The 20,612-nt window shown below is 44.7% G+C and overlaps 1 protein-coding gene across 4 annotated transcripts in view; it reads left to right on the top strand.

Moving 5' to 3' along the window:
* Positions 1 to 20,612, top strand: part of RHBDF2 (rhomboid 5 homolog 2) — a 134,803-nt gene that overhangs the window by 101,715 nt on the left and 12,476 nt on the right. For 3 of the 4 annotated variants that reach the window (XM_075349564.1, XM_075349567.1, XM_075349565.1), the window contains exons 6-17: positions 2,176 to 2,388; positions 2,531 to 2,659; positions 2,775 to 2,899; positions 4,576 to 4,779; positions 10,422 to 10,533; positions 12,326 to 12,400; positions 12,468 to 12,641; positions 13,054 to 13,160; positions 16,700 to 16,763; positions 17,141 to 17,235; positions 17,359 to 17,434; positions 19,583 to 19,683. In XM_075349564.1, coding sequence (XP_075205679.1) covers positions 2,176 to 2,388; positions 2,531 to 2,659; positions 2,775 to 2,899; positions 4,576 to 4,779; positions 10,422 to 10,533; positions 12,326 to 12,400; positions 12,468 to 12,641; positions 13,054 to 13,160; positions 16,700 to 16,763; positions 17,141 to 17,235; positions 17,359 to 17,434; positions 19,583 to 19,683 — 1,475 coding nt within the window. The remainder of the gene's footprint in view (positions 1 to 2,175; positions 2,389 to 2,530; positions 2,660 to 2,774; positions 2,900 to 4,575; positions 4,780 to 10,421; positions 10,534 to 12,325; positions 12,401 to 12,467; positions 12,642 to 13,053; positions 13,161 to 16,699; positions 16,764 to 17,140; positions 17,236 to 17,358; positions 17,435 to 19,582; positions 19,684 to 20,612) is intronic. The other variant, XM_075349566.1, reaches the window with a different exon arrangement.

A 20,612-nucleotide genomic window follows, 5' to 3' on the forward strand; every position in this document is an offset into this window, starting at 1 on the left:
CCTAAAATGCAAACCTAAAGTTACAATTGTAACAATTCTGTACTGTAGAGAACGATTCTCTTCGTAGCATAGCCCCTTAGTATTGTCTAATAATGGCCGTTCATGCAGGTCCCCACAAAAAGGGGCAATATGCCACGATATTTTCTTATGTAAGTCAGACACTCAACATGATTTGGCCCATTATAAGTCACTTGGATCCATCAGGCACTGGTCCTATACCTTCTATAGTGACCAGTGTGGAGACAACGGGGGTCAGTGGGTACTCTCGTCCTCTGATCCGGCCGCTTTTAGAAAGACAGCATGGCCCAGGGTTCATCCCAACTGAATGCCCGACCTCCTTAACTGTGGGCGGAACACTACTCAGACAACACAGGATGAGGGAATCGCAATATTAAACTTTATTGGATCCCCAAACAATTAAAGGCATATGGCAGATAACAGAAAACCACAGAATGTAACCGGCAACAGTTTCTCACCCTTCCGCTGGCTCACCAGGGATTAGAATGTCCGTGCCTCAGAGCTTCCAGGGCTACTTACTCCAAACCAGCAGCACCCCGCTTTCAGCGGGCACCCACCGAGAATGGAATAATGCCAGATTTAGGAAGCTGGCTGAGGACCGCAAATCCTGTAGTCAGGTGACTAGATTGTCCCAAGCTGGATTCCTTCCTTAGGTAGTCCTTGATATCCCAGCCAAATCCTTGCATTCAATGCTGAAGTCCATATAGTATTATAATCCAGGTTCGGTTATGGCTTGCCAATCGGATCCGCAGATCCTAGATTGGTATCATGTAGCGAGTCTCCCCGGGCAATGGACAGTCCTCCTTCTTATACCCCTGAGCTCTCCATTCAGACCATTGGGGTCTTCACTGTTGGTGGATAAGACTGTGCTCTTATTGGCTAGATTTCAAACCGTATACAAAATATCCCTAGTAGTAATGGTCTCTGGCAGAGATGAGGGAGAGACAGCTAAGTTACATCGCATCTAGCAATACACATAGTAATACAATCGGAGGTTTGCATAATTGATTTGTCTGGGTATCTGACCTTCACTAGCCAAGACAATTACATGAGTCAACAATAACTTTAACACTAGACTCCTAAAGCTGGGGTCACACATAGCGACGCAGCAGCGATAACAACGGGCGACCTGACCTTATCAGGATTGCTGCTGTGTCGTTACATGGTCGCTGGTGAGCTGTCAAACAGGCAGATCTCACCAGTGACCAGCCCCAGCCAGCAGAGACGTGTGGAAGCGATGCTGCGCTTGGTAACTATGGTAAATATCGGGTAACCAAGGAAAGCACTTCTCTTGGTTACCCGATATTTACCTTAGTTACTAGCATCCGCCGCTCTCACGCTGCCAGTGCCGGCTCCCTGCTCTCCTAGCCAGAGTACACATCGGGGTAATTATCTGATGTGTACTCCAGCTACGTGTGCAGGGATCCGGCACTGGCAGCGTGAGAGCACACCGCTTAGCGCTGGCTCCCTGCACACGTAGCAGGAGTACACATTTGGTAATTAACCTGATGTGTACTCTGGCTAGGAGAGCAGGGAGCCGACACTGGCAGCGTGAGCGTCGGACGCTAGTCACTAAGGTAAATATCGGGTAACCAAGGAAAGGGCTTCCCTTGGTTACCCGATGTTTACCATGGTTACAGCTTACCACAGGCTCCAGACGCCGGTTCCCTGCTCGCTTCAGTTCGACGCTCTCTCGCTGTCACACACAGCGATGTGTGCTTCACGGCGGGAGAGCGACGAGCAAACAATGAAGTAGGACATTCAGCAACGACCGGCGACCTCACAGTAGGGGCCAGGTTGTTGCTGGATGTCACACACAGCGACAGCGATGGGACGTTGCTGCTACGTCACAGAAAATGGTGACTTAGCAGCGCCGTCGCTGTGTGTGACACCACCTTAAGAGTCTTGTAGAAACAATGAGGGGCTTATCCCCCGTTTATAAACAAACTATCATCATGTCTGGCTGAATTTTAAAAAACTTAACCCATGCTAGGCACTGACAGTCCATATCATCACAACCAGGTTATTCACAATTTTACCGCCTGTGAAGTGGAGCCCAGAAAGCATTTCAGCTGTTAATATCTTAAATGACAGGTCTACACGAAACTTTGCTTTTGGTTTTAAATAAGATTTCATCTTTAGTGTTCTCTTCCATAGATTGTGGATCCCCTGGCACGAGGACGTGCATTTCGACATCCAGATGAGGTGGACCGGCCAAGAACCCCTCACGCAGGAGTAGCCCCAGTGACTCCTGGAGTGATGTCCCTGACATCCTTCACTAGTGTTCGTTCCGGGTACACCCGTTTACCGCGACGTAAGAGGGAGAGTGTTGCACACATGAGCTTTCGTGCTGCAGCTGCTATTATTAAGGTACACTACAATGAGCAGAATTTCTACTAAATTGGCCTATTTTATCCATACCTGCATCATTTCGTATCAGGAAACACACATTGTACCTCCATGTGACTGCCTTACCGAGGTTATTTCTTGTGCTGTGTTCAAATATTTCTAGGGTCGACCCATACTAGACACCCCCCACAGCCGTAAAGCCGGGCAGAAATGCAGCTTTGCTTATCCAAGTTTTCTGGATGAAGATACAGTCGATGCCCCAGACACTCTGGATTCCTCCTTCTTCAGTAAGGCAAGAAACTTTTCTTACATTTCATGTAGCCATTACTTCTAAGCCCCATTGAATGTTCTTGATTTAACCTCCTTTTCTTTTTTTTTTTTTTTTTTTTTTTTTTTTTTTTTAACAGGTTGACATGCATGATGAGGCGTTCTCTATGCCCGATGATGTCTTTGAATCTCCTCCCCTATCTGCAGCTTATAGAGCACATATGCCAACTCCGGAAGATAAATCGGAGGGACCCATTTCATTTGCGTAAGTGTTTCAGAAGAGGGTATTGCCTTATGAGACCCCTAACCTATTTGATCACCCCCTTCTATGCCAGGAGATGGACTGTCATCTAGAACACCCACAGACTTGGAGACTGTTTCATGCATGGCCACTTCACTGTACTGCCTATGAGTGCGTGCAGATTCTACTGACCGCTGAGCCTTGGTGGACAGGGATCAGGGGACTCATGTTTTTTCCAGGAGGTGGGAGGGCTTGCATGAAAGATGAGAGCACCTTTAACCTCTCCTGATATATGATGTACTATTATGTCATATATTGGGTCCCCAGGCTTTGATGCAAAGTCAAAAACTGAGCAAGCATCATCAGCAGCAGATATAGCCTCTAACAGAAACAGATGGAGCCAAACTACACCCACTGCTGTTAACCACTTAAATGCTGCTTTCAATCTTTAACTGTGTCATTTTAAGTATTTGGACTGAGTGGCGCCGTTCAAAATACCAATTTCCCCTCCTTTCCTTCCGCAGCTCAATCGCAGAACACAGATGGTTGCCATGATAAGGCTGTGCCTTGTGTCTGTCAAGGTGGTCTTCTTATGAAAACCAGTCTGGCTGTTATTCATAGGAGACTTTCACTACTGGCATACTGTACTATTACGGTATATAGTATAAACAATCAGAGAATCTCAAGTTCTCCTAGGGGATTACAAAATAAGATAAAAAAAAAATGTTTAAAATATGCACAAAAAATGTAAAAGTTCAAAATCTCCCTACACACTGTAAAGGAAAAAAATCGAAGCCCCAGAATTGCATCTTTATTTTATTGTTGCTTCAAGTCTGCACAGATAAAGCCCACCACTACAGGCTGCAGCCCCCAGCTGTGCACTTATCTTGGCTATGTATCAAAATAAAGGGAACTGCATGTGGCTTGCTTTTTTTTTTTTTTATTATTTAAATAATTATAAAAACAGACTTGCAGTCCCCCCAATTTTGACACCCAGCCAAAATAAAGCCTGACAACTAGAGGCTGGTATTCTCAGACTGGAGAGGTCCATGCTTATTAGACTGCCCCCCAACCTAAAAATAGCAATATGCAACCGCCCAGGATTATTGCATCCATTAGATGAGACCGTCCCGGGACTTTACCCGGCTCTTCCCGATTGCCCTGATGTGGTGGCAGTCAGGGTAATAGCAGGGGTTAATAACAGCCCATAGCTGCCACTAAGCCCTAGATTAGTAATTGGGAGGGTCTATGAGATCCCCCCATCCATCACATTTCTGTAAGTGAAAGTAAATAAACACCAACACTGAAAAATGAATAAAAAAAAAAACACCATCTTTCACCACTTTATTAACACTTTTTTTTTTATTTCACCACTTTTGGAATTTTTCGCCATTTTTTCAGTACATTAAATGGTAAAATAAATGTTGCCATTTAAAAGTACCACTTGTCCCTCAATCAATCCTTCAAATGTCTACAGACCATAAACAAAATAGAAAATGTATGGCTCTTGGAAAGAAGAGAGGAAAGAAACGAAAACACAAAAAGAACACAAAACAAAAAACAGAATATCGCCTAATCGGAATAGAATTAATATTTAGTAGATGTTTTATATAGCCTCCTCTTATATTTTAATGTTTCAACAAAGTCAATTTTAATATGGAGATGCTGCTTGAATTAATGTCACAACTATTTTCTGACAGGAAAGAATCCATAAGACCCTCTCCAACCATGATGGGCCACCCATGTAGAGGGAAGCGTATTGCATCTCAGGTCAAGCATTTTGCATTTGATCGGAAGAAACGCCGTTATGGCTTGGGAGTGGTGGGGAACTGGTTGAACAGGACTTACAGAAGAAGCATCAGCAGCACAGTACAGACTCAGCTGGAACATATAGACAGCCACAGGTAAGAAACAGCAAGGGCATACAATATATAAAGATAGAAGAATCTAACATCAACAGTACTTCAGGAGAACCATCTGATATATTCATGTGTTACATGAAAAATGAAAAACCTGCTGTGTGTCTACGCAGTTTCTTCTGTGGATTGTATGCTATAGAGCAGGAGGTCAGTGTACACTGTTGCTTCACTTCCCTTTTCTCATATAACACTGTACAGAATTATTAGGCTGAATATTTAAAACAAGTGAAGGTCAGGTTTTGACTTTCTTAGGAGATTTTCTGTGTGAAGAATTGTTGGGCAACCATTAAGGCTAAGTTCACACTTCCGTTAAAATGTATCAGTCACAATCAGCGGCTATGGTAAACAACGGCATCCGTTTAGCGGATTCCGTTGTGTCCCATAGACTTGTATTAGTGGCGGATTGCGACTGATGACCTTGCGTTGCATCCGCTGCATCGCGGTCAGTCGTTTTTTGACTGACCGCCGGGCGGAAGCAACGCAGAATGTAACGTTTTTCTGGCCGTCAAAATTAACGCACCGCGCAGGAATCCGTCGCCATCCGTCAAGCTTGTAATGGATCTCTATGGCGCTGGATTCCGTCGTAATCCGTCTTACAACGGAATCCAGCGCTGGATTCCGTCATGCTCTACTGAGCATGCCCAGCATGTTTGGCACACCCACCGGGCTGTCCCAAACACAAACGGATCATGACTGATCCGTCAAAAAACGGACGCATAGCGGATGTAACGGACGCGACAAATCAGTTTTTTCACAGGATTCCTGTGCAAAAATATCATTTGTGAAATTTACCCCAAAAATATCTGTGACCACTATAGTCCCCCTTCTTCTTCCAATAGCAGCTATAAGCATTCTATACATGGAGTCTGTTTCTTAATCTGCTGATGATCAATTTTTTTGGGCAGCACCCACCACAGCCTCCCAGACACTGTTCAGAGGTGACTGTTTTCCTTCTCCATAAAGCTCCCATTAAAAAAAAGCCCACGAAATCTTAATAGGGTTTAGGTCAGTTGAAGAAGGGGCCATGTCCTTATTCTTTCATCTTTTAAAGAGTTTTTCTCCACAAAGAAAGTTAAACTTTAAAATTATCTTAATCGATAGATATTGGAATAGTAATAATTTCCACAACTTGGCTTTAAAGTAATGTTCCTGTGCTGAGATCTTATAAATGTGTCCCTGCTATGTACTGTGTAATGGCAGTGTCTGAGGGACATGGTCTGATCATACCACAGCAGGGGATGTAGTGAAAAAGCATACACACATTACAGCAGGGTATCATAGCGGATTCTTTTTGTGAGGTAAAGTATTTCCCTGCTTGTTTTTTAAAAATGTTTTCCCTCAATACTTTTTCACTTCCTCCCCTGCCCAGGAGCTGCAGTATGATCAGACCATGCCCCTGTACGGTCAGACACAGCCATTACACAGTACATAGCAGGGACACATTTATATTACTTTGATATATGTCCTGCATAAAAATCATGGTTTTCTTGAAAGACCCAGCCTTTTTCTTATACCACTGCTGGCAGGAAGAGTCTTCTAAAAATTGGCAGTAGGTTTGGGAGTTGATTTTCTTGAGTCCACTTTAAACTGAAACGTTCCACCTAGCTCATCTTTAATGCCAGCCCATAGCAGTATACCTGCCTCTCTACCTTACTTGCGTCTGATTAAAAATGCAAGTCTGTGCCGTTACTGGTTCAGCTAAAGGCCCATTTTTTTGGTCCATCAAGTCACTCATCAATAGAGATGGGTGAGCACTATACTGCTCAGGTGCTCAGTCATTGAGTCAAGCAGGTCAGACGCTCCGAAAGTGCTCAACTGGAGCAACGAGTATAATGGAAATTACTGATTGGGCAATTTGTCTCTGCCCACATACAGCTATAAAGAGAGCATTTCCGAGGGGAGGGAGTTTTTGTTTTTTTTTGGTTTTTTTTTTCTCCTTTTTACACAGTATCAAAAAATGTTGCTTTATCCCCAGTGAGAGCCATTCAGAGACTGCAAATGGCTCTCAGAGGTGTGCCTACACATCATGCAGCCTGTTCATTGTGATCATTGTTTCACAAACAAAACATCCAAACACCCACGATCCTTGGCCGAGCTCCGCAGGTACCTGTATCTATACCTATAGCATGTGTATATATAGGCCATGTCTGGACACACCATGCAGGAAGTCCGTACTATACTGAAGCCTTTGGTTTCTTGACCACAGTCCCCTGATGACTAAGTGAATTAAGAAACGCGTTGGGAGGTCTAAGAACATCTTAAGCTCAGATTGTTGCCATTTGTGGGGTATTGTGAGGCTGAAGGGTCTGCCCCCCCCCCCCCTCTACTGGACAACTTCTTCATTCTTTAAATTACTATGGTGGGGCCTTTTTGAGGGTCCTGGTAATTGTTTTGAGTACTGTAGACTAAAGTGCAGTACATCTTGGTGTGTATATCGGTGTGACAATCTAAGCTCTTTTTTGTCACTTCCGATATTCTTGGTCACGGTGGGGGGGACACTCCTACCGTGTCTATTTGTCCTATTTTGGTAATAGTAGGAGCCTGATACTGGCCCTAGTTATTCTCTGTTGGTTTTACAACCTTTTATGTTGTGTTGTTATTAATTTTACTATAAACTATTAAAAGTTATATTTTAATTGTTACCACTCTATTTGTGATACCTCATCTGCTTGGCTGTTTGTACTATCATTGGTAAGCATTGACATGATTAGTTCCTCTTTTTTTTTTTTCAGTTCCCAAGAGCAGGAGGCCTGGGTGAGCAGTGTGAAGCTGCATCTCCCAATATCTACCATTGCCTCTACTCTTAGCTTTCAAAGATAATATTGACTGGCAGTGTAACTAAGAGAACTCAATGAACTAAATGCAGGTGATCATTTGAGAATCAAATACCATATTTTTTGGACTATAAGACACACTTTTTTTCCCACAAATGTTGAGGGAAAGTGGGGGGTGCCTCTTATAGTCTGAATGTAGGGCTGCAGGGAATGAGGGTGGAGCGGGTCATCGGGGGCACGAGCAGGTTGCAGCAGCACCTGCCGTGACCACGTGGGCCCGCTCATTACATATACACGCCCATCATCCCGCCCATCTCAGCGCTGAAGCATGCGCTGACAGGTGGGCGGGGGGATGCGTGCTTAACAAACAGCCAATCGCATGATCACCCCTGGCAACTACAGCCTGGAGTGATCATGTGCGGCTGTATTTACTGCTCCCCGCGCATCGTCATCACCGCGGGGTGCAGTGAATCAGTACACTCACCAGTCATTTCCCTGCAGCACCTCGATCTCCTCCTATCTGTGCCGGCAGGGCTGTGTGGAGCCGGCCACGATCCCTGCAGCATCGCGATGTCCTCCTGTCTGTGCCGCCGGCGCGGCTGCGTGTGGACACGTGCGCACAGCAATGACATCATCACTGTGAGCACCGCTAGTCTACACACAGACGCGCTGCCGGCACAGACAGGCGGACACCGCGGTGCTGCAGGGATCGTGGCCGGCTCCACACTGCACTGCCGGCACAGACAGGAGGAGGAGCAATGCTGCGCGGAGCGAGGAAAGGTGAGTATAAACGTTTTTGTTTTTTTTCGTGTGCTATAGGATGCAGGACATATAGCAAGATGATGGCGTATATAGCAGGATTATGGCGTACATAGCAAGCAGGAGATCTATATATATAATTGCCTTATTCTGTCTGTCTGTCTGTCTTGCTCCAAAATTGTGTCCTTACGGTGACACAAAGCTGATTGGCCGCTGGCTCGGCCTGGCCCCGCCCCCCCCACGGATTGGTTGCATGCCTCGGCCTGGCCCCGCCCCCCCCGCACGGATTGGCCACTCGCCCCGGCCCTCCGCACGCATCGCCAGACATAACCTTGCGCTGCTGGGATCGTTACGGAGCCGGTGAACGCTGGTAACCATTATACACATCGGGTAACTAAGGTCCCTTAGTTACCCGATGTGTATCATAGTTACCAGCATACACCGGCTCCGTCACGATCCCAGCAGCGCCAGACATAACCTTGCGATGCTGGGATCATGACGGAGCCGGTGAATGCTGGTAACCATTATACACATCGGGTAACTAAGGTCCCTTAGTTACCCGATGTGTATCATAGTTACCAGCGTACACCGCCTCCCGGTATACATGTGCAGGGAGCCGGCATTATACTCCTGTCCCCCCAGGACTACTCCTCCTATTATAGTCCTCCTATTATACTCCTCTCTGAGTATAATAGGAGAACTATTATAGCATGGGGGATGGAGCACGATGGGGAGTGCCCAGCATGGGAGATGGAGCACGATGGGGAGTGCGCAGCATGGGGGATGGAGCACGATGGGGAGTGCGCAGCATGGGGGATGGAGCACGATGGGGAGTGCGTAGCATGGGGGATGGAGCACGATGGGGGGTGCGCAGCATGGGGGATGGAGCACGATGGGGGGTGCGCAGCATGGGGGATGGAGCACGATGGGGAGTGCGTAGCATGGGGGATGGAGCAAGATGGGGGGTGCACACCTCCCCCCAAAACACACACACACCACCACACACCCACTGCACAACACACCACACACACACTGGGAACCACAAACACCGCCCTACACAGACACCCAACACACAAACAGCGCGGCACACACAAATATTCGCACATGCCGTACAACACACACATTGCACAAAACATACCTCCCACCAAAACACACACACACACCCCACACCACACAAACCGCGCAACACACACACACAGCGCTCCACAAACAACGCAACACACACAATGCAACACACAAACAACACCGCTCTCACACCCCCCACACCCAGACAACACCCAGAACATGTACAGCACCCTACACAAACACTTGGTAACTACACACAACAACATCTATATATATATATAACAAAAATCATACATTAACTACACAATACGTAAATTCTAGAATACCCGATGCGTAGAATCGGGCCACCTTTAGTATATATATATCTCTATCTCTCTATATATGACATATTATATATATATATATATATCTCTCCTGCTTGCTATGTACGCCATAATCCTGCTATATACGCCATCATCTTGCTATATGTCCTGTATCCTATAGCACACGAAAAAAAAAAAAAACGTTTATACTCCCCTTTCCTCGCTCCGCGCAGCATTGCTCCTCCTCCTGTCTGTGCCGGCAGTGCAGTGTGGAGCCGGCCACGATCCCTGCAGCACCGCGGTGTCCGCCTGTCTGTGCCGGCAGCGCGTCTGTGTGTAGACTAGCGGTGCTCAGTGATGATGTCATTGCTGTGCGCACGTGTCCACACGCAGCCGCGCCGCCGGCACAGACAGGAGGACATCGCGATGCTGCAGGGATATATATAATATACACACACACGGCAGGAGGATCATTACCAGGATTGGGTACCTTAGTAGAGAATTTGGGGACATTACCCCCATAATAGTGTCAGCAGCAGATCCTCGCCCCATAACACTGTGTCATGACCACATTTTTGGCTTAAAATTTTATTTTCCTATTTTCCTTCTCTAAAACCAGGGTGCGTCTTATGGTCCGGTGCATCTTATAGTCCGGTGCATCTTATAGTCCGAAAAATACTGTACAGATGTGTAATATTATTTTGCATATGTTTTGTCTGATTTTTAGGCCTTATTTCACTTATTGGATCACAGTTGTCCACGTCCTTATCACTCTTCTAGCTATTGGTACATATGGAATTGCACCCATTGGATTTGCACAACATACCGCCACTGAACTGGTATGTACATCGACTCAGTTTTGATTTTCTAAATTATTGTGTTAATGGAAATTGGTCAGCCCCTTTGTCAACTTCTGCATTTGACAGAAGTATAAGACAAACTACAAATGTTTGAGATGAGCTGCAGTAATCAGCAGTAATCAGCCACTGAATAAGGCCGGAGTCACACTTGCGAGTGCCTCGCGTGTAACTCACGCGAGTCTCTCATTGAATCACCCGGCATGGCCGCACACTCTGCATACAGGAGCGTCTGAGCTGCATAGAGATACATGCAACCAACCCGCTCCTGTCAGGGGAGTGTGCGGCCAAGCCGGGTTATACCATGAGAGATTCGTGTGAGTTACATGCGAGGCACTAGCAAGTGTGATTCTGGCCTAATGTTTGACATTGCGATGTTCAGCTCCATACAATGCTTATATATTACGCTCCTAGAGTAGATTTCAGCTGATTGATGGGATTGGCACATATCAGACCCCCCCCAGTCTCCTATAGGTCATCCATATGTTATCCCTAGGACAACCTATGTAAGAAGCTTTATTCCATTTTATATTGATGGCCTATCCTGTGCTCTTTAATGTAAATGGGGCTGAGTTACAGTACCAGACGCACCCACATACGTATGAACATCATGTTGGTACTGCATTGAAAAGGTCACAGTGCTACTGTTCGAAAGGCAGGCCATCTATGTAAAATCCCTAGTAAGTGCTTAGTCTTCTGTTCTTGCCGCCTTTTAGTTTCGTGGTCTCAATTTTATGAATCAATGAGTAAAAAGACGAATTTCAATAGTGAGGTTTCTTCTCACACTTGGGGCTGGAGAAAACTTCACATTCCTTGAAAACATAGATTTCTGAGAGGAATGAGACATTCTATGGTGTTGGGTGTCCCCTTTAGGCCCCTTTCACACGTCAGTGATTCTGGTACGTTTGTGCTTTTTTTTAAACGTACCAGAATCACTGACATACGCAGACCCATTATAATGAATGGGTCTGCTCACACGTCAGTGATATTTCACTGCACGTGTCTCCGTGCGGTGTACCCGCGTGTGCGTGATTGCCACACGGAGACATGTCCATTTTTTTCTGGCATCACTGATGTCCCACGGACCACGCAGTGGTGTGGTCCGTGAAACACGTGCCAGAAAAAAACGTGCTTTTAAAATAAAAAACATTTTAACTCACCCGGCGTCCAGCGATGTCCTCTGCAGCCCGTTCTCCCTGCTGCTTCTAAGCTGGCTGATTACTGTCGCGCATATTCATTATGCGCGACACAGCCGACCCGGAAGCAGCTGCTGCGGGGGTCAGCGCCGGCCGGATGCTGCACCGCGGGAGCGATCAGCACCATGGACAGCGGGAGCGGGCACAGGTGAGTTGATTTCTAAGTGCAATCACGGGCCACGGAGAACGGAGCCCGGATTGCACTTAGACAACCCACGTGTGCCGTGATTCACGGCACACGCAGGGACATGTGCGTGTTTTACACGCCAGTGAAAAACGTCTGTGTTTTTCACTGACGTGTGAAACGGGCCTAAGACTCTGGGTTTTCCATTCTGTACTATATTTTACATAGGTCACTAATTTCATTACCATTGGCAATTGATGGTTTTTTTTCCCCAAATATACTGCCGTGAAGTTGCTTCTTCTATTTATTGCTATGTTTTTATGATCTGTAAGAAATTGATCTCTACAACTGAAGCGACAAATGGTTGAATAATAAAGTGAGACAATAAAGTGGACAACTTGAGGATTTATATTTGAGTATTTTCTGTGGGGATAATGGATTTCTTTGTGTGTAGGTGTTACGGAACAAAGGCGTATATGAAAGCGTGAAATACATACAGCAAGAAAACTTCTGGATAGGCCCGAGTTCTGTAAGTAGAGTGGTTATTGCTCTATAGGGACTTTAATAGTTAATGGAAATGTACCTTATGAGAAAAGCTGTCATTTCAGATAGCTCTCATCCACTTGGGAGCAAAATTTTCCCCTTGTATACGGAGAGATGCCCAAATAGACAGCCTGATAAAAAGAGAACACGACCTCGAACGGGAGTCTGGCTGCTGCGTTCAGAATGATAATTCGGGATGTGTCCAGACACTACGTCGAGACTGCTCGGTAAGGTTACTCCCTAATTTATATTGCTTCCATCTTCACCCTATATGACCAGTAGGTGGCGCACATTCACCAGCACATGCTTGCTACTTTAGTTTGGCTGCTTGTTTTACACTTTTTGATAATCTTCTCTTCAATTCCACTTATTTTTTTATGGATCTGCCAGTTTAATGTCCTAGTTAGGAGCAGCAAAATATACATTCAGATCCAAAAGTGAAGTGGGCCGAGATTGTCTAGTAGCCCCCTTTTATATATGATGAAATTGACTCACGCCTCCTTGAGCAGCATGAAGCACAAAGTGATCTTTATGGATCTACTTTTTTTTTTTTTTGTTTTTCTTTTAACTTTGTATGTCAAAAAATATTAACAAAAATCTTGACCAGTATGTTTCTAAAATGTTATGTTTTTCTTCTAGGAAACACTGGCTAGTTTCATAAAGTGGCCCGACCATTTTACTGCTCCTATTTTTTATGAAAATGGTGATAGAAGAGTTTCAGGGGCCGTGTGTCAGCAAGACCCTCGGTGAGTTTCAAATTTTAAGATGGTATAGAATTAACTGCTAGGTCTTCTTCCTAAGCACAATCTTGGCAGGCTAAGATTTGAGAGTCACTCAACACAGACTTAACTTATCCTCAAGATATGTCAAAAAGGTGCGATGGACCAAACCTCTTAGGATCTGCAGATACCGTGCCTTGTGAAAGTATTCGGCTCCCTTGAATTTTTCAACTTTATCCCACACTGGCTGTAGTACCCGGGCGTTGCCCGGGATAGTAACTCTTTCTGTCTCTCTCCCAGTCTCTGTATGTGTGTCGCTGTCTGTCTCTGTCTGTCTCTTTCGTTGTCTGTCTGTCTGTTTCTATCTCTGTCTGTATTTTGTATCAGTCTCTTTGCCCGGCCGTCTCTTTGCCCGGCCGTCTCTTTGCCCGGCCGTCTCTTTGCCCGGCCGTCTCTTTGCCCGGCCGTCTCTTTGCCCGGCCGTCTCTTTGCCCGGCCATCTCTATTCGTCTCTCCACTGACATCATATTACCTCACACACAAGCTTCTTATACCAACAGTTTATCTCGTTCCTATAGCAACCACTGACAGTTGCTATTAATAACCTATAGCTCCCACCTCTATTCAGTTTAATGGAGGCAGAATTTTTGGAGACTAACTGTAAAGCGCAGGGTTAAATTTTCCCAACCAAACCTAGTCTATGACGTTCCCTGAGTCACTTAGAGTGTCTGTGCAAAATTTCGTGATAGTAAATAGTGCTGATTCCTTTAGCAGACACACACACACACACACACGCACACGCACACGCACACTCTCTCACACACACACACACACACACACACACACACACACACACACACACACACAGCTTTATATATTAGATTTCAGGCTTCACACATAAAGATGAAAAATTTTAATGTTATGGTGAAGAATCAACAACAAGTGGGACACAATTGTGAAGTTGAACGAAATGTATTGCTTATTTCAAACTTTTGTAAAAAATAATAAACTGAAAAGTGGGGCGTCCAATATTATTCGGCCCCTTTTACTTTCAATGCAACAAACTCACTCCAGAAGTTCATTGAGGATCTCTGAATGATCCAATGTTGTCCTAAATGACTGATTATGATAAATATAAGCCACCTGTGTGTAATCTAGTCTCCGTATGAATGCACCTGCTCTGTGATAGTCTCAGTGTTCTGTTTAAAGCACAGAGAGCATCATGAAGACCAAGGAACACAACAGGCAGGTCCGTGATACTGTAGTGGAGATGTTTTAAAGCCGTATTTGGTTACAAAAAGATTTCCACAACTTTTAAACATCCCAAGAAGCACTGTGCAAGCGATCATATTGAAATGGAAGGAGTATCCTACCACTGCAAATCTACCAAGACCCAGCCGTCCCTCAAAAAATGTAATCTCAAACAAGGAGAAGACTGATCATAGATGCAGCCATGATCACTCTGGATCAACTGTATAGATCTACAGATGAGGTAGGAGAGTCTGTCCATAGGACAACAATCAGTCATACACTGCACAAATCTGGCCTTTATGGAAGAGTGGCAAGGAGAAAGCCATTTCTCAAAGATATCCATAAAAGTGTGGTTTAAAGTATGCCATAAGCCACCTGGGAGACACACCAAACATGTGGAAGAAGGTGCTCTGGTCAGATGAAACCAAAATTGATCTTTTTGGGCACAATGCCAAACGATATGTTTGGCGTAAAAGCAACACAGCTCATCACCCTGAACACACCATCCCCCATCCCCATTGTCAAACATGGTAGTGGCAGCATCATGGTTTGGGCCTGCTTTTCTTCAGCAGGGATAGGGAAGATGGTTAAAATTGATGGGAAGATGGATGGAGCCAAATACAGGACCATTCTTGAAGAAAACCTGTTATAGTCTGCAAAAGACCTGAGACTGGGCTGGAGATTTATCTTCCAACAAGACAATGATCCAAAACATAAAGCAAAATCTACAATGGAATGGTTCACAAATAAATGTATCCAGGTGTTAGAAAGGCCAAGTCACAGTCCAGACCTGAGTCTAATCGAGAATCTGTAGAAAGAGCTGAAAACTGCTGTTCACAAACGCTCTCCATCCAACCTCACTCAGCTCGAGCTGTTTGCAAAGGAAGAATGGGCAAGAATTTCAGTCTCTTGATGTGCATAACTGATAGACACATACCTAAGCGACTTGCAGCTGTAATCGCAGCAAAAGGTGGCGCTATAAGGTATTAACTTAAAGGGGATGAATAATATTGCACGCCCTACTTTTCCGTTTATTATTTCTTATAAAAGTTTAAAATAAGCAATAAATTTCGTTCAACTTCACAATTGTGTCCCACTTGTTGTTGATTCTTCACAATCAAATTTATATTTTTTATCTTTGTTTGAAGCCTGAAATGTGGGGAAAGGTTGAAAAATGGGGGCCGAATACTTTCGTAAGGCACTGTATATGCCGGCTATAGATGGGGTCCAGAATGAGTGGCATGTAACCATCTTCAAAGGACTTGTGAATGGTAATGGACAAACTAATTTAATTGGTATTGGAACAGTATTTCATCCTTGCTTGTGTTTTGGTCAAAAAGAAAAGCTTTATTTTGAGATGTAAAATAACTTTAAGGGACGGAGCCTAATGCCTAAAATGTATTTTAGCTTCTATCCTGATGAGACACCTTACCGGTTTCCCAGCAGCCGCCCATCCCTTGCCTTGGATTACTATGGCTTCTTTAGTAAAGCTGTCTGCTTGTCACAAGACATATTGTCCTAAGTTGGGATCAGCTTCCTTGCCACGTGTCTATTGTTTGTTCCCCAGTGGTGACATGCTGGCTTAGTTACAGGAATAGGACTTTGTCACTCATCTGTCTGTTAGTCTATTAAACCCAGAGTAACCTGCTGGGTTCTCTATTAGAATTCATGCGCATATCTCGTGCTTTCCTCCGGTCTAAAACCTTACATAGTGTGCATGCCTCCATATACTGTACTGCATTCTAGAAATGATAAAGATAAAACTTGTAACTTGCCAAATCTCTTTTCTACAATCTATTTTATGTCCAATTGTTAATAAGTGGCAACATATTCCACAGCATTATCGGCAAAAAAAAATATCTGCAGGTAAATCCCTGTTAAATATGTTTAGCAGTCTAATTGGAAGAGTGGCTATAGTGTTTTCATCGAGGTATCCCCGGGGATTGTGCAGTCGTCGTTAAATCCGCCCGAAAGATTGGAAGTGGGTGGCTACAGGGAGAATAAAACTTAATTTTCTCCCTTTAGCCGCATTTTCTATTTTTCTATTTAGACCATAGAACATGATTTAAAACTTTATTTACCTGAGAATAAAAAGATATGTTTGTGGTTCTAATATCCCCATATCTCGCACACGCAAACCAAAGTTGCCTGAGAAAACGTCACTCATGCAAAAGGAAACCTATAGATTGTACAATCATCATTCTGTTTGCGAGTGTTCCTTTAATGGACCATAATTTAGGGCCAATCTTTGAATATTCATCCTTTTGATCTTGATAGTTTTGGTGGTCATTTTTTTCATTTTCCGTTTTCTCTAGGACTTGTGAGGAACCTGCCTCCATTACCCCTCATGTCTGGGCTGATGACATCACTCAGTGGCCAGTAAGTGCTTTTCAGTGAGTGGCTATGATCTAATTAGATGAGAAATGTGGTACTAAATTGGAGTCTCTCACCAGGTTTTTACCACCTAATCTGAGAGCAGCATAATGTAACAAATTTATGTGCTCTGTATAACTTTCCTTTAGTACTGATTGACAGCTGGGTACACTACATAGGCAGAAAACACCCAATCAGGGGAATGGGTGGGGTTATAAAGAGCACAACATTCAGAGACGTTTTCGAACCTCAGGGATGTTATCTGCATCTCAGTAAGTGACACATTGCCTAAATCAGGGTCTCTGCCCTTGCATCATTCTGCTCCCGATTGTGTAGCAAGAACCTGGTGACCGATTCCCTTTTAACAGATGTCTTTTCTCTAGATTTGCACATATCAACCCAAAAATAACCACACCGGGTTTAAACACATGGACTGTGAAATCAAAGGAAGACCATGCTGTATTGGTACTAAGGGAAGGTAAGAACTGTGGCTTACAATATCTAAGGATGTATGATGGGACACCAGTGGAAGGAGAAAGTAGTTTTCCCTTTTTAAATTTAAAGTATTGTCTTTTTTTTTTTTTCTTTTTTTTTTTTTCAGTTGTGAAATTACAACAAGGGAATACTGTAACTTCATGCATGGTTATTTCCACGAAGAGGCTACACTTTGCTCACAGGTCAGTTTGTGTATTCAATAGGTGGTTATGGTATATTACTGAAAGAATTAGATGGCCTAGAGATAATGCAGATCACTAAGCAATGATGTATACTTGTCTTGCTTAAATTCAAAGACCGGGGTTACGAGGGCACCACGGCTGAGGTAAACGAAAAAAACACACACAATGGGGCTTGCATATCATAAAGCTTGGTAAACCCAACACCTTGGCCCGCCCCCCCCGCCCAATGCGTGTCGCCACCCTAAGGCCCTGTGCGCACTGGAAAATGGAATTTTCTTAAGAAAATTCCGCAGGGTCTGAAAGGTTACCGCACCCACGTTAAAAAAACACGGCAAACCGCACCCGAAAACCGAATGCGGTATTGCCGCGGTTTAGCTGCATGCGGGTTGGTACTTGGCACATTGAAGAAAAAAAAAAAGTAATTTCCTTCTGAGATAGATAGTAGATAGATAAATAGACAGAAGAATAGATAGAAGAATAGATAGAAGTCCCTGTGAGCACACGCTGCATTTCTCCCGGGCGGTAATGTGTGTTCACATTACCAGCCGTGGGAAATGCCCTGTGGTTACCTCTGCTGTCTCGTTACGAGGCTGCATTCAGCAGTGTCAGTCGCGGCTGGATGGAAGCATCGGAGGACGTGGATTACGCCGGAGCTGTGTGTTTCGGGAGGGGTTAATAAAGAGGTGAACCAGGGGCTTTTTTGTGTTTTATTTAAAATAAAGGATTTTTCGGTGTGTGTTTTTTCACTTTACTGACGGGTTGATCATGTCAGCTGTCTCATAGATGCTGCCATGATCAAGCGTGGACTTAGTGGCGGCGATCCGCCGCCATTAACTCCTTATATTACCCTGATTGCCACCGCATCACGGCAACAGGAAGAGCCAGGGACACTCTGGGACTGCCGCATAATGGATGCGACAGTCCCGGGGCAGCTGCGGGCTGATATTCTCGGCTGCGGGAGGTGGGGGGCATTAACCCTGTCCCTCGCCCTCCCCAGCCTGAGGATTCCGGGCCGCCGCTGTGTGCTTACCTCGGCTGGACAGTAAAAATACGGCTGAGCCCACGTGTTTTTTTTTTTTTTTCTATATGTCCGTTTGCTTTTTATGTGTATTCTATATGTCTGTGTGTGAGTGTGATGTGTGCATGTTCTATGTCTGTGTCTGTGATGTGTGTGTTCTATGTCTGTGATGTGTTTACTCTCTGCTCTGCTTCCTCTTCCTGTCATAATGACATCACTTACCTGCACACCACAGGGCAGTGATTAAGGGAGGGAATAACGCAGGAAAACGCAATGAACCGCACAGAATTTGCTGCCTGCGTTATTCCCTGCGGCATTTCACGATTACATTGCAGTCAATGGAGTGAAATCCCACAGCAACGTGCGGAAAAGAAGTGACATGCAATTGTTTTTGCTGCGGGAATCCCGCAGCAAAACATACAGCTGTCAAAATCCGCATAGTGTGCACAGCATTTTTTTCCCCATAGGTTTTGCTGGTGAATCACTGCAGAGATGTTATGAACATAACATGCGGCAAAAACCGGCAAGTGCGCACAGGGCCTAAAGGCAGCTTCCTCAGGGAAAATGGGGCGTGTCTTGCCTAAATGTTACAGGCAGGACCAGCTTTGGTAATGGAGCAAAGCTAAGGTGGGGAATACAAATTCCTTATGGCATCCCACCACCATCCTTTTACATAATAGTAGCTCAAAAATAAGCTTCACTGAGAAATGTGACGCGTATCGCTGCTCTGAAGCTGACCGGATTGCTGGATCTGGGCCACCTCTGTGCCCTGCTCTCCTCTTGAATGCTGACTCTGCCTTTCTCGCAGAGTTTAGACCAACTGTGAGACTATGCTGTTGGTCCAAACTGTGAAATAGGAACACACCAGCCCCCTGTCAGGGATTCGGGAGGCAGTGGTGCAGTGTGCTCCTGAGCACTGGTCATGTGACAGCCCACTTCAAGAATTGAATGTTCGATTCAAACATGGGTCTCCATATAGAGGGGACTTCTCAAGATTAGTAGTGGTCCCAGCAGTCTTAATTTTTTACATAACCTCTAGATGGGTGATAACTTGCAATCTTTGTACAATCCCCTTAAATAAGTACAGCTGATATTTGCAATGTGACGTTAAATGTTTTTTTCTGCTGCAGGTCCACTGTCTGGATGAGGTGTGTGGGTTACTGCCATTTCTAAATCCTGAGATCCCTGATCAATTTTACAGACTGTGGTTATCACTTTTCCTTCATGCTGGGTAGGTATATGGCAGGTTATCTATAGTTAGCCGCTTAGTCTTTAATTATAATCCAACTGGATGAGTGATTTCTAAACTAATAGTATAGCTAAATCTATAGACCAGAATTGTAGAGGTTTCCTCATCCTATGACTTTCAACCTTTTGGATTTGAAGTGAACCTATCTAGTACATGTGTATTTTCCCATGAAATAACAGTTGTGGGTTACATTGTATATCCTTGCACTGTTCCATTCTCCTTTTAGGCCTCCTAAAATTGGATGAATACATTGACATCTAGGTGTCGCCATTTAGGAGGTGTGGCCCCTTACATTGCAATCACAGTTGTCAGTGTAGCACTAAGGATGGCCCTTTTGCAGTCGTACTTTTTTTTTATCATAATTATTCAGGAGCAAAATGTGTTATTTTTGACGCGATTATTTTATGGAAGAGCTGAGACGTCTTTTTTTTTTTTGTTTTTAATAACCTATGTTCCCAATTTTTTAAGCTGTGAGGAACGGATATTCACTGTGAATTGAAAAGTTGCATAACTATTCTAGAATGATTATTCACTTGATGGCAAAAAAATGTAAGGGGGTTGTCCACTAGTAGGTCAACGGCTTCTGATTCCAGTTCTTTCCCCCAGTTAAAATAAAATACCTTGTACTCGCCTCCCATTCTGGCGCCATTCCAACGCTGTCAATAATAGCGGTTCGGGGCTCACATGATATTGGACATGGGGCTCATGTGACGTCACAATCGCCACTGGCTTCTTTCTCCCCACATTCGGGCCAAATGAGTTAATCAACAAGAAGTGACGCTGCAGCTGGCGCTCACTTCTTACTTGGTCCAAAGGCAGGGAGAGAGAAACCCGCGGTGATTGGACACAGGGCTCACATGACGTCACAATGTCACGTGAGCCCTGAACCGCGATTACTGACAGCACTGGAA

This window comes from Anomaloglossus baeobatrachus, chromosome 5, assembly GCF_048569485.1.
Source record: "Anomaloglossus baeobatrachus isolate aAnoBae1 chromosome 5, aAnoBae1.hap1, whole genome shotgun sequence".
In the NCBI taxonomy this organism is placed as follows: domain Eukaryota; kingdom Metazoa; phylum Chordata; class Amphibia; order Anura; family Aromobatidae; genus Anomaloglossus; species Anomaloglossus baeobatrachus.